Below are 14,752 nucleotides of genomic sequence, written 5' to 3' on the forward strand. Positions count from 1 at the left end.
TGGTTTCTGTCCACAAAAAGTCCAGGATATGTAGAACCGAAAAATTACGTGCCAATCGCAAAGTAAACAGAAGGGTTCGCTGAAGACGTTCATCTGACGAATATGCAACTTACACATAGACGTTATTTGTGCTGAACTGGCTCTATATGTCGTTAATTTTAGCCACCTGCAACCTAATTTTAGTACATCATACTAATTTCATTATATTTATCATTTACGTACCCTTGTTGGCCACTCTCACTCTCCCCAAGCTATACCAAGACTGCGCCCGACCACGCTTGGGTGAGATATGAAGATGGTCTTGGTTTTAATGACAAATGCTTGGGCCAACTTCATTTCACTTTGGCCAACAAAAACGGCGCAGCTTGGTTTCACCGAAGATGGCTTCGAATCTGATCCGTCAGCTTGGACAACAAAAATGCGGCTTATGCGGTAAATTGCTATGTGATTGCTTTTCACCCGCAATCCTATTGTACAGTGAGACCGGACTGTATATCGTACAGGCCACCCAGCTACTGGCCACTAAGCCTGCCATCTTTTCATTCCTAAAGCTCTACTAGAAATAATCCTAAACACCTTGTTAACACATACTATAAGATATGTTATACAGTATCAACATACTACACTGTGTTCGCACACACACACACACACACACACACGGAAACCAACTACTTGTACATTCAATTTGAGTGATGTCACACCTGGCTTGTTGGGTATAGTATAATCTACTGGATATTACAACCATCCCTCATTACTTTGTGGGTGTTATGGAATATAAAAACCAGTGATTAAAGTATTTTCATGAATTATGGAAACCCATCTCAAAGGGCCTCTACAGCTATAATCTAACGAGGGTACTGACAACCTTCAGGGACCAAACAACCAATATCTGAATTTTCGTTTATCTGATTTGTCATTATTCGCACTGCACCTCAATACAGCATTCAAATCAGTATTCTCACTTACCTGAATTCCCAATATGAAATTCCATATGAAACATCATATCGACAGTGACTGACTCTCTCAGCACAGTAGGGTTGCCAATTCCAAGTCACAAATACAAAAAACATGCTCTCAAAACTGCTAGAATGTAACTACATACAGTACACCCTTGATATACGAAACCCTCTTTTAATGAATTTCAGCTTTAATGACCACCATGAGCTGACTGAATGTTATGTTCCTTTAACGAATTTTGTTTGGTAAAGAATGGACACGCGAGAAACACCAACCAGCGTGACATGATGAACAAACACGGATTTACCCAAGGCCTACTGGCAGCCTTTAGAGGCATACGTGGAGTAGACTGTAGCACCAGTCGAGCAGGGCAGTACTCCCGAGGTGGATGGAAAGCTGATGACAGGGAGTGCTAGAGCTCCCGTTTCATCAGCCCTCAGGACTAGTTCCTGACCATCCCCCTTCGCTGAACTTTTTCAGTGTCTCAGTTACACAGAGAGTAGGCCAGCATGCTCTCCAGTACAAATTTCTCTAACTATCTTCACCAAACTACATGCACAGTACACACTACACTTCCTATTCAAAATTCACCATAATGGCGTCGATTCACCAAGCCTCGGAGTCCCCGGGGGGGGGGGGGACCATAAATGCCCCCGCCATCTGTCCCTCTCCCGGTGACGACTCGAGGTGCCTGGAACCACTGTCTGACTCTCTTCTTCTTCATTTCTGCAACATTCGCGGCCTTTCATCTAACTTTCGCTCTGTTGAGCACCACCTCTCCTCCTCTAAACCTCACCTTCTTTTTCTAACGGAGACTCAGCTGTCTGAGGCAACTGACAGCAAACCCTTTTCTGTATCCTCCTACTTTCTCTATACTCATTTCAAAGCCAAAGGTGGCTGTTGTGTATACATACGCAACGACTTATCTTGCTCTCGTGTTCCTGAACTTGATTCTTCTGAATTCTCCACACTCTGGCTTCGGCTTTCCTGTCATTCTCTGACTAAATATATCTGTGCTGTTTACTTATCCCCTAATTCTACTGACTATCAAAAATTCTTCGACTATCTTACTTCTATGATGGAACACATTCTGTCCATTTCTCCTTTCTCTGAAATCTCCATTCTTGGAGATTTCAATGTTCACCACCACCTTTGGCTCTCCTATCCTTTCACGGATCCACCTGGTGAACAAGCCTACATCTTTTCTATCCTTAATGACCTAGAGCAGCTTGTACAGCACCCTACCCGTATCCCTGACCGCCTTGGAGAGAGCTCCAACATACTTGACCTCTTCCTCACAACTAATCCTTCTGCTTACTCTGTTAATCTTTTCTCTCCGTTGGGCTCCTCCGATCACAACCTTATTACCTTAACCTGTCCTATCACTCCGGTACGGCCTGCGGACCCTCCAGGGAAGCGTCGTCTATGGCATTTTGGAGCCGCGGACTGGGAGGCCCTCAGGCAGTACTTCTTTGATTTTCCCTGGAATGATTATTGCTTCCATGGCCGTGAGCCATCTGAGTGTGCCTTGCGCATTACAGAGGTTATTCTCTCGGGCATGGAAGCATACATTCCTTTCTCCAATCCTTTGACTAACGCAAGAAAGCCTTGGTTTAATCATGCTTGTTCTAATGCTGTCCGCAACAAGGAGAAGGCCTACAAAAGGTACCGGAGCCAACCCACCCCTGAATCACATTGTCTTTACGTTTCTGCCCGGAATCGTGCTAAGTCTGTTCTTCGCTCTACTAAAAATAATTTCATCCATACTAAATGCTCTCAACTCTCCAACTCGAATTCTTCCCGCTCATTGTGGCACCTTGCCAAAAATCTTTCTAACAACTTTACCTCATCATCCTTCCCTCCTCTTTTCTACTCTGATGGTTCTGTAGCTATTTCTTCTACTGATAAAGCAGATCTCTTCGCACAGACTTTCTCCTCCAATTCCACCTTAGACGATTCCGGTTCTGTTCCTCCATCACTTCCCCCCTCTGACTTCCTCATGGCTGACATTAAAATTTCTTCAGTTGATGTATTTTCTGCCATCACTGGCCTCAGTACTAACAAGGCATATGGGCCTGATGGGGTCCCTCCTGTTGTTCTCAAGAACTGTGCTTCTGTGCTTACACCCTGCCTAGGCAAACTCTTTCGCCTTTGTCTGTCAACTTGTACCTTTCCTTCTTGCTGGAAGTTTGCTCTCATTCAGCCAGTCCCAAAGAAGGGTGACCACTCCCAACCCTCCAACTATCGTCCAATTGCTTTAACGTCCTGTATTTCAAAAGTTTTCGAGTCAATTCTTAATAGAAAAATTTTAAGGCATCTTTCCTATCACAACCTTCTTTCCGATCGTCAGTATGGGTTCCGTCAGGGACGCTCCACTGGCGATCTTCCCACCTACCTTTCAAACTCCTGGTCATCCTCCTTTCGGGACTTTGGCGAAAGCTTTGCCATTGCACTTGACATCTCAAAGGCTTTCGATCGAGTCTGGCATAAATCTTTAATTTCCAAACTGCCCTCCTACGGTTTCTATCCTTCTATCTGTGCCTTCATCGCTAGCTTCCTTTCTGGTCGTTCTATAGCCGCTGTTGTAGATGGCCATCGTTCTTCTCCTAGATCTATCAACAGTGGTGTTCCTCAGGGCTCTGTCCTATCACCAACTCTCTTCCTTTTATTCATCAATGATCTTCTAAGCTGTACATCTAAACCTATCCACTCATACGCTGATGACTCCACCCTTCACCTTTCCATTCAGTTCCCGCAACGCCCATCTCAACAGTTACTTCAACAAACAAGGGATGAGGCTATGGCACACCTAATGTCTGACTTGGCTCGTATCTCTGACTGGGGTAAAAATAATATGGTTGTCTTTAATGCATCTAAGACTCAGTTCTTACACCTATCAACCCGACAAAATCTTCCACAGGTATACCCACTAATGTTTAATAATATTCAGCTTAATCCTGCATCATCCTTGAACATGCTTGGGGTTTCATTTACTCGGGACTTATCTTGGAAAAATCATATTACATCTCTTGTAAAATCTGCTTCCAAGAGATTGGGTGTGCTAAGCCGACTCCGCTCTTTCTTTACCCCTGCACAATTGTTGACTCTATACAGGGGTTTTATCCACCCCTGTGTGGAGTACAACTCTCATGTGTGGGGAGGCTCCCCACATACAGCTCTTCTCAATAGGGTGGAGTCAGAGGCTTTTCGTCTCATTAACTCTCCTCCTCTTACTGACTCCCTTCAACCTCTGTCTCTTCGCCGCTCTGTTGCATCTTTATCTCTTTTCTATCGCTACTTTAATGGTCACTGCTCCTCTGAACTGTCTGCTTGCATTCCTCCACCTCTACGACAGGCGCGTAGCACCCGTCTGGCAGCAAACTCTCATCCCTTTTCTGTCCAACTCTCTAATGCAAGAGTTAATCGTTACTCCCAGTCTTTCATTTATGCAACAGGTCAGCTCTGGAACTGTCTCCCTCTGTCTGTATTTCCTGCTTCCTATGATCTCCAGTCTTTCAAACGCAGTGTGTCCAGGCATCTCAAAATGATCGGATCTTGAATTTGGCTCTCTATTGCATTTTGTTTTTCTCTTGGAGGGAACTGTTACTGCGGGCTCATGGCCTTTGGTTCCTTCTTCCTCGCATTTAAAAAAAAAAAAAAAACTGTTTAACAATGTAAATGGTTAGGTAAAAGTAAAACCCCATTGTTAGGCGGGGTATCTATATCAGGGTACTTTTAACACATAAAGTAATGGGGAGCATTTCCTAGCTTAGGGTTTCCCCCCAAACCAAGCCCAAAACCCACCCATATGAGCCCAAAAACAAGTTTAGAGCCAATCTAAATGACCTAATAGCTGTCAAGGAATCTAACCTAAGCCTAAAACCTGTAAATAGCTCACTGAAACCAACAAATAAAATCTGAATATCGTCAAATATGTCTGGAAAAAATCAAGCTTAGTACACTGTACCCCAAAATGTCAATGCTCACCCCACCAATGCTAAAACACATTAATCTAAGTCTAAAAACAGTATATAAATCAACATAAACACACAATTATAGTCTAAAATATCATCAAAATTGACTTTAAAAAAATAAAAACTCATCATTAAACCGGGGTTCATATATCGGGGTATCACTCCGGTTCACCTCGACATACGATACCCCTAGACACGATACCCTGGCTTAATGATGGGAGTAGAAATACCACCATACCCCACCAAACCCCGGTTTATTTATTTTTATTTTTTTATTTTTTTTTTTTTTTACTGATTTTGATGATATTTTAGACTAAAAATTGTGTGTTGATTTATAAACTGTTTTTAGACTGAGATTAAAATGCTTTAGCCACAGGTGGGGTGAACATTGTCATCTTGGGATACAGTTTACTGTGCTTGATTTTTTCCATACATATTTGATGAATCTCAGATTTTATTTGTTGGTTTTAGTGAGTTACTTACAGGTGTTGGGCTTAGGTTAGCTTCTTTCAATGCTGTTTTAGATTGGCTTTAAACTTGTTTTTGGGCTCATCTGGGTGGATTTAGGACTTGGTTGGGGGGAAAACCAAGGCTATAAAAATGCATCCCATTACATATTCAATCTACCACGATATCTGATACCCCGCCTAATGATGGCTTTTTACCCAACCAATTGCATCGTTAAACCGGGGTACGCCTACAGTAGTCCCTCAATTATCCAGACGTGTTCATTATCCACATGCTGGACCTTGGCTCTATCAAACCATTACCCAAATTTACTTGCTATTATGCAGATGTAAAAGTCATCAAGAACTTCAGCTGGCCAGCCGACATGTTCAAACATTCTGCATCGTGGCCGCTGGGCTCGAGCTGTGAGCGGGAAGTAGTCCGTAACCCACAACCAGTGCTAAAATGTCTGCTCGTCCCTGTATTGAATGGTTAAAGCTGCGCGCTCGTCCAATCACTCCCAACAAACCACCAGCACCCAAGTAATACGACTGTAACTCGTGGGCAGTGTCAAAACCTCCGTATGCATCTCCACCGAATGTCCAATGTCACGTGACCACCAGCCAACCAACACAGCCATTGAACACAGACCACGAGCCATGACGATATGTTTGGTGACAGCGGCTGTCTACCTCTCTACTGAAAATCGGAAGTCCCCTAGTCAACATGAGTTGTGTTTCTGCATGGCTACTTGGCATCTAACAGTAACTATAAGGTAAAAGCACCCATCCACCTGTTGACAGAAGGGGGATAATCCTGCCCACAGCCTTACTTCTCCCCCCTTCCCATCCCTCCTCCATACCATCCCGGCTCCCCCTCACTCCCTCAGTCCCTACCCTCCTCCGTGGTGATAACACTCACTCATGAGTTTTCAATTTTTTTTTTGCGATTTATTCTGCTACTATTGGCCACATCAAAATTCCACAAAATCAATGAGAAAGCTCAAGAAATTCTGCATCTGGACATATGCTTAACTCTTGGAAGGTGCTAGCCAAATTTTGCACTAAGATGGTGAGAAGTTATATGATGGTAAGTTTTACTCCTGAACACTTTATTTTCACTGCATTTCTGTAATTTTACTTATCACCTTTATGTGTTTTTATTAGCTTATCTTACAGTATAAACAGCAGTGATGATGGTATACCATTTATACCAATATAATCAATTTCCAGTGGCATATTTGGCCATAGAACTTTTTTTGAGCCGCAGGAGCAATCACACATCACAGATAACTGATTTTCAAACCATCTTCAGGCTTTTTGTGGACTTTTGTTGGTTATGCATTATTTTCTTGATGTTTAGCATTAATATGGCTAATCCTGTGTGTGTTCTAAGGTCTCAATATGGCAGAATGACAGGAAAACAGTGCAAAAACTGGGAGGGCTATTGGAGGAGGCAGTGGCTCAATCGGTAGAGAGGTGGCCTGCAGTCCTAACGGACCCAGGTTCGAATCCCGGCTGGGGCAGGGAACAGTTTAAGGATTTGAATTTCATTAAATCAAGCTTTACTGATCTACCAGAAGACCCGCCGACATGTCGTAAAAGTACCCCCGCTAATACCAAAACACCAGTCCTGTATGAGACAGCCCTAGCATGTATTCAATATGGACGGTGGGTGTTAGCACCGAAGTGGTGACATGTAGAGAGGTGTGTGGTTTGTAGGAAGACTACTGAGCCTTGAGAGCAGGCTGTGAAGCCTATGCCCAGAGTCGGACAAAAAAAAAAAAAAAAAAAAAAAAAAAAAAGAGAGAGACTGGGGAAGCTGAGCAGGTGCCATGAGGTGGTATGTGAGTGGTAGCTACACAGCGGAAAAGAAGTCATGTCAGTGGTCATTTTGAAGGAGAGATGATTGTCAGCTTGCACTCAGTGTTCAGTGGGATGGTCTTTGAGTGTTCTGAGGAACTTCTGGGTGCATATAGGATTGCATAGGCAAGAGTGTACTTCTATCTAACTACCTACTGCCAGACACCATAATCCCGTGAGGGGTGGCCATTTGACTTTGAATTATTGGTTTTATGGGGAGGGGCATTAACCCTCCACCAACCCACTTGCTGACTTGTAGGGGGCACTTATGGGTTCATTATATGGTTACCACCCAGCGCTGTAAATGGTTTCTTGGCTTACAGGAAACCATTTGGCTTGTCACTCAATGTAAAGCCACCTGTAATGGAAAGAAGAGCAATAAGAAGTGACAGGAAAGATGGGAGATATAGGAAGAGAGGAGGGCAGGCACAAAAAAGGAATGATAAAAGGCTAAGGAAGAAACTCTTCAATTTGAAAAATGGGAGGTAAAAAATTTATATCACTGTAATGAAGGAACATATAATGGTCAGGTCCATAAATATAACAAATGTAAAACCTACGTAACACAAAAAGAAGACCCTAAGCGACCCAAATGTGGCACTTTCTATCACAGAGCAAAAAACTCTGGATACAATGAGGTACTGTACATGATGTGAAGCTGATCGACAAACTGGCCACACTCTACCATACTCCAGTTAAGCAAAAGGTCAATTTTCGGTATATCAGAGCCAAAAACTGACCTTCGCTCTCCTATAGAAATACTCACCATACATTAATAAACATACATATAGATGTAAATCTATCCGCCAATGAAACAAAATGCAACTCTCAGTAGCCCTGTGCTTTGATATTATCAGCTGCTGAGCAGAAAATAGCCATCAGCTGATTACTGGAACAATCTACACAAAAATAAACATCACCCCAATCAATGTGTGCTATAATAATCCTCAACATGACCTGTGCTTTCCAGTTTTAAATCATGATTATTATTTTGTGTTCTCCAGTGACAAAACACTGAGTGGCAAGTGTGATTAGTGACAAAAAGATCATATCAATACTTCACAAAGGATAGGGTGTATCCCCTGAACTAGGACCAATGGACCATATAGCTCTGCAAGGCAAGAAGAGATAATTGGAGTGATTGCTACATCTCTCAACAGATATGCTACCATGGTATAGGCTCAAACTGCCAGTCCTAAGGTCATGAAGCAGGAGCACTACCACTAAACAATTCTAGCTCCTTTCACTGAGGAAAGCCAGGAGAGAAAACATAAAAACAAAATGCTGTACAGTATTAAAAGATATGATGTGCATTATCTCTCCTGAAGAACATTTTTTATATATATATATATATATATATATATATATATATATATATATATATATATATATATATATATATATATAGCTTAAAAAAAAAAGAAAAAAAGAAAAGAAAAGGGATACAGGTATACCGGTACTGTATTTGAAAAGTAACAAAGGCATCCAATCAGCTGATCACTGGGTGGGAAAACATGAAAACAAAATATTAACTCTGAAATCACCATGTGATCTGTGTATTACAGTAAATGATAAAAACAAAAAAGCTCTAACAAGTTTATTCTTAATTTTCCTGAATGTTTCTGCAGTGGTAAATAAATGCTTCATGGTCAATTTGTTTTCCTGTTGTTTTCACCCATGTTTTGCTTTCCCAACGCAGTTTGTTTCTTGAGCATAATGACTAGCACTTACTAAAAGCTACTCAAACCTATCGAATCTCATTCACTTTTTCATTCCTGTTGATTTGGTTTTCTTCTTATATTACATTTGGTCGTCAGATTAGGTTATATTAAGGTTAAGGTAGGTTGGTTAGACTGTCAGTTTAGAGAAGGTTAGGTCAGATTAGATTTAGTTAGGTCTATCTATTTATCTATCTATTGACAGACGCCTCAATACCGTTTGGGGTTGTCACAAACAAATCGCCTCCACGTTGCTCTGTCCCCCGCCATTTCATTGCCCTGCTCCCAACTCACCCCTCCCCTCTCTCATATACCTCTCCACCCCATCCCTCCATCTCATCCTCAGCCTCCCCCTCCCTCTTCCCCCCTCCACCTCACTCACATACACTCTCTTCATCAGTCTTTCACCCTCCATCCTCTCCACATGGCCAAAACACCTCAGTGTATTCCTCCTAACACTTCCTATCACATCCACATCCACACCACAATGCTCCTTTATATTCTCATTTGTCAGCCAGTCTCTCCATGTGACTCCACAGGCTCCTCTCAAATAACTCATTTCCACTGCTCTCACTCTTGACTTGTGTCCTTCCAGCAACGTCCAAGCTTCACTTCCACACGTTAGAGTTGGTATCACAATACTGTCATGTAGTAACTTTTTCACTTCCATGCTCACTTCCCTGCTTCTTATCACTGCTTTCCAGGAACCAGCAACCTTTCTTCCTTGCTGTACCCTTTCAAGCACTTCACCCTCCAAACCTCCATCCTTACTCATCACACTACTCAAGTACTTAAACAAACTCACATTTTCCAATTCCTCACCATCCAACCTCGCTGTACATTCACTGACTTCACCCCTCTCAGAGACCATCACTTTACTCTTCCCTACATTCACCTTTAGATTCCGTTTCTTACACACTCTCCCAAACTCATCCACAAAACCTTGCAGCTCTCCGTCTTCACTCAACAACACAGTATCATCTGCAAACAACAGTACAGGGAGTTTCCAAACACTATCCTCTCTCACCAGGGCCACTCCAGCATCCATTACCCTACCTTGTACCTCTTTTATTACCCCATCCATGTACAGATTGAACAACCATGAAGACATGACACATCCCTGTTTCAACCCAACTTTCAAGGAGAAAAATTCACTCAGTTCACCATCCACATGCACAGCAGCCTTAGCACCATCATAAATACTCTTCACAGCATTCAACAACTTCCCATCTACCCCATAATTCTTAATACTTTCCACAATCCTTGTCTATCCACCCTGTCATATGCTTTCTCCAAATCCATGAAAGCTGCATACAACTTCTTCCCCTTTTCTAGAAACTTTTCCACTAAAGATCTACGAATGAATATCTGATCTACACAACCTCTTCCCTCCCTAAAGCCTCCCTGTTCTTCTCCAACTAATTCCTCTGTTCTTTCTCTAACTCTGTCAATAAGTATCCTACCATACACTTTTCCTATTATACTAAGAAGACAGATGCCCCTATGATTACCACACACTTCTTTTTCCCCTTTTCCTTTCCATAGTAATCTACCATTTTTATCTTTCACTCCCCTGCTAACTTCACTTCCACCCTGTCTTACTCTTTTCACCTCTTTCCAGAATGTTTTCTTACAGCCCCTCCAGTTTACATTCAAGTTCCTTCCAAATTCCTCATCAGCTCTCTTCTTACTCTCTCTTACTAATCTTTTCACCTCTTTCTTTCTACATATAACTCTCTCTTCCGCCTCTCAACTTCTTCCACGCCTCTATTTCTCATCCATTCATTGTATGCTTTCTTCTTTTGTGCCACAGCCTGTCTCATCTCTTCATTCCACCATGCTGTTCCTTGCACACCCCTCCGTCTTCTCTTCATCCCACACACCACATCACATGCTGCACATATTTCTTCTGTAAATATCCTGCACACACCTTCCACGTCCCCCATCTGCTCCAATTCATATTTGCCCAATCGTTCCTCCACTTCTCTCTTATACTCTGCCTTTTTCTCATCCTCTTGTAACCTTTCCACTCTCCTTACAAATACTCCTTCTTCCAATCCCTCTCTTCTTCTATTTCTCCATCCTAATTGGACCTTGATTCTGGCCACCACCAAGTAGTGGTCAGAAAGTCCACTCCCCCAACCTCTATAAGCTCTTGCATCCATTACACATTTTCGCATCCTTTCATCCCCACACAAGTAATCAATCATTGCCTTCCTTTCATTCAGTTCACTACCCACTCTTCTCATCACTCGCCATGTATACCTGTGGATCATCTTGTACCTGAAGAGGGTATTGGCTATCACCAATCCCCTTCCAGCACAAATGTCCACTAACGCACTGCCATTCTCATCTATCTCAGCAGGCACACCCCACTCACCAACTATTCCATCCACCTTCACATTCCCTACCAGTACTTTACAATTCATATCACCGATCAAAAACACTCATTCTTTCCAAACTTTTCCATGCACACTTCCACATTTGTCCAGAACTCTTCTCTCACTCTGCTTGCACGATATTGCGTTGGAGCATACACACACAATCGCCCACATTTGTATTCCAACTTTCAATCTTACCCACACAATCCTTGATCCAACTGATCCATACTCTCTTATGCTCTTCTTCCATCTTTTACTCACAAAATTATTTCATTCAGATTAGTTTATGCAAGGTTTGGTTAGGTTACAGTAAATTATTTCATTAAGCTATATTGTATTAGTTTATGTAAGTTTAGGTTTGTTTTCATAAGGCTAGGTTATGGATAAGTAAGGGTGGGCTAGTAACAATACATTTTGGTAGGTATAATTAGGTTTAGTTGTTGCTGGTCTGTCTGGCCAAGCAGACCCATCAACCACAGGCAATCAACTTCCCCTGCAGCACTATCCCATGCACCGAACCAATGTTCCATTGTGGCAAAGAGTGCCTCACCACAGCGAGGCAAGGGGAAGTGTGTGAAAGCTTGGGTCCCAGATTGATACTGCATTTGTGTCTGTCCACCCAGTTAACAAAGGCACCAGAATAGGCTCCACTTCATCCCCATTTTCTGGCTATAAGGTTACCTCCCAACACTGTTAATGGTTTCCTGGGTTACAGGTAATTATTAGGCTTGTCACTCAGTGTAGAGCCACCTGACGTGGAATAAAGCATTAATAAAAAGAATAGGAAAGATGGGTGAAATAGGAAGAGAGGAGGGCAAAATGAAAAATACGAATGATAAAGCTGAAGGAAGAAGTACCAGTAGGCAGCACTATATTACATGAGTGGATGATAGTGGCCCATTAAGTTTTAGTAAGTCTGTTATTGCACTTGCCAAACACACACAGGGAAAGAGGCAATATATATATATATATATATATATATATATATATATATATGCTTTCGGTACATACTAAAGTGAAAATTTACAAGTCCATGGTTAGACCAATTTTAATTTATGGGCATGAGTCATGGCACAGTGCAATTGCAACAGATCAGAAAGTATTAGGATTTGAGAATAAAATACTGAGAAGGATTCTTGGGGTAAAGTGGCACGACAGAGTTACAAATGAAAGAGTAAGGGATATTACGAGAGTGGAACCAGTTAATGAATATGTGAGACTGTCTCGCTGGAAGTGGCTGCGGAACATAAACAGAAAAGAAGGTAGTTTAATACAGGATGTGCCAGAGTGGATTGTTAGAGGAAGAAGAGGTAGAGGCAGGCCAAGGGAAACCTGGTAGAGGACAATGAAAAGCAGGAGAGGAGTGTTAGTGGGACCTGATGGAGATGGCAAGAGACAAATATTGGTGAGGAGAGTTCATCGAGGCCCTATGCATCCCGTGGGGTGCCACAGGAAATGATTGATTGATTGATTGTCTGATTATATATATATATAAAACGTAAAAGAAAATCTACAGCAGTCATTTACCATATTAAGTGGCTACAAAAACAGGAAAAAAGACCCATTTCATACCACAAGGTACTTTTGCTGCTTAAACTAAAATTTATGCTTGCATAGTCATTTAAAAATGGTGTTAGTACGTTTGTCTGAATTACCCTACATTTATCTATCTATCCATCTATCTATATATATCGTATTACAGACAAAACACCAAACTAAGCCTACTGTAAATGCTTTTGCTCATATAAGTGTTTTCTAGATCCTGGATGTATAAGTACACTTAGGGTGAATGTTACTATTCTCTATTTTATAAACAGATATAGTAAAATACTGCCAAGATATATTGATTCTTCAGGTTTTAACCCAGAAGCAATCCGAATTTCCATGGTGTCATGGTAAGAGCACATTTGTTGTGACAGCCTTAAGTGCCATCCACCTGAACACCTTACTCACCAAGGCAAATCCCAAGTACACTCAGGAATATTATAACTGTAATCCTCTTCATATTTAGCCGTGAATTAATACAGCAAACCACAGTTCCTCTACCACCCGTTCCGTGTCGTCTGCTAATACATAGGTGCCACTTCTATCGTTGATTTTAATTTCCCATCAAAAATATTTTAAATAATTTTTTATATCATTTAGTATTATTAAATGAGTACCCAGCTGTTATTATCTGCAGGAGAGTTACAAAAGCATTTATTCATACCTAAATTCTGTCAGGGCCAAAACGGCATCGCTGTATTACGTCATCAACCACAAATTACGAAAAAGTGTTTTCCTACTCAACATTTTAGCTACAACACCATATGCTGAACAGAGTTAAAATTTTGCACCATTTTTGCGCAGTCGTCGCATCCTGTTGAATCCATATTCACGAATATACGAACAAAGATGGATGAGAACGTCTCATATTCCAAGAACTTAGGGTGATATCCCATATACCTGTAGTAAACGGTGATCGAACAACATTTATATTGCACTTGCGGGCTTTATATATATATATATATATATATATATATATATATATATATATATATATATATATATATATATTGTTCCCTCCAGAGAGAGAGAGAGAGAGAGAAAAAAAAAGTTACTTCCATGGACAACTGAGGCTCATTGCTAACATAATTCCATTTCGGGAAGAGATTATACTGCACTTACTCTAACCTGGACATCTCCATCTTCAGTGGTCAGTTGTCTATCTATCTATATATCTAGGCTGCTTCCCCCAAATACTCTTCCACACAAACAAATTCATTCGCATCTTAGCCCCATGGGGGGAAGGGACACCTCACCACACCGCACGAGGGTCAACTGCACAGTGCAATCAGCGACATCCGCAGCAGGGCCCGACAGCAGAGGTTCACCCCTGCCATATCATTATGGACCCATCCCCTTACCTGCACCTGACCCGACCAGCTAATCAAATCAAATGCGGGAAAATATCCCCTCAGGGCTGCATCATCATTTATTCAATCACAATTTCTCTCCAATCATTTCTATCACTCGCAGGCATTCATCCTTGCCCAACAGACATCCCTCTCGCATCCAACACTCTCTTCTCACTCTCCATCCATCCTATTCGTGGTCTTCCTCTCAGCCTGACACCTCTCACGTCCGATCCAGTTATCTTTTTCACCAATCGCTCATCATCCATTCTCTCCATATGCCCAAACTATCGCAACACCCTCTGGTCAAAACTCGATCAGCCATCTCCCGCACAATTAGCCTACTCCATGCAGTTGTCCTTTACACTTCATCATTTCTCACTCGATCCATACTCGTCATTCCATACATAGTCCTCAGACACCTCATCTCCATTACATTCAAACTCTACCTTTCAGCTACACCCGTATTCCATGTTTCAGCCCCATACGAGTATAACGCAGTCGGTACCACAACACCCT

The 14,752-nt window shown here is 41.9% G+C and overlaps 1 protein-coding gene across 2 annotated transcripts in view; it reads right to left on the minus strand.

The window, feature by feature from the left end:
* The window catches only part of LOC145412592 (neuroplastin-like), a 107,331-nt gene extending 93,926 nt beyond the window's left edge, over nt 1–13,405 (minus strand). For both annotated transcript variants that reach the window (XM_080282503.1, XM_080282501.1), the window contains exon 1: nt 13,293–13,405. In XM_080282503.1, coding sequence (XP_080138629.1) covers nt 13,293–13,344 — 52 coding nt within the window. In that variant the 5' untranslated portion in view covers nt 13,345–13,405. The remainder of the gene's footprint in view (nt 1–13,292) is intronic.
* Nucleotides 13,406–14,752: the final 1,347 nt, after the last annotated feature.

Source organism: Coenobita brevimanus, chromosome 93 (genome assembly GCF_032717465.1).
Source record: "Coenobita brevimanus isolate Jiangsu-jjx chromosome 93, ASM3271746v2, whole genome shotgun sequence".
Classification (NCBI taxonomy): Eukaryota; Metazoa; Arthropoda; class Malacostraca; order Decapoda; family Coenobitidae; genus Coenobita; species Coenobita brevimanus.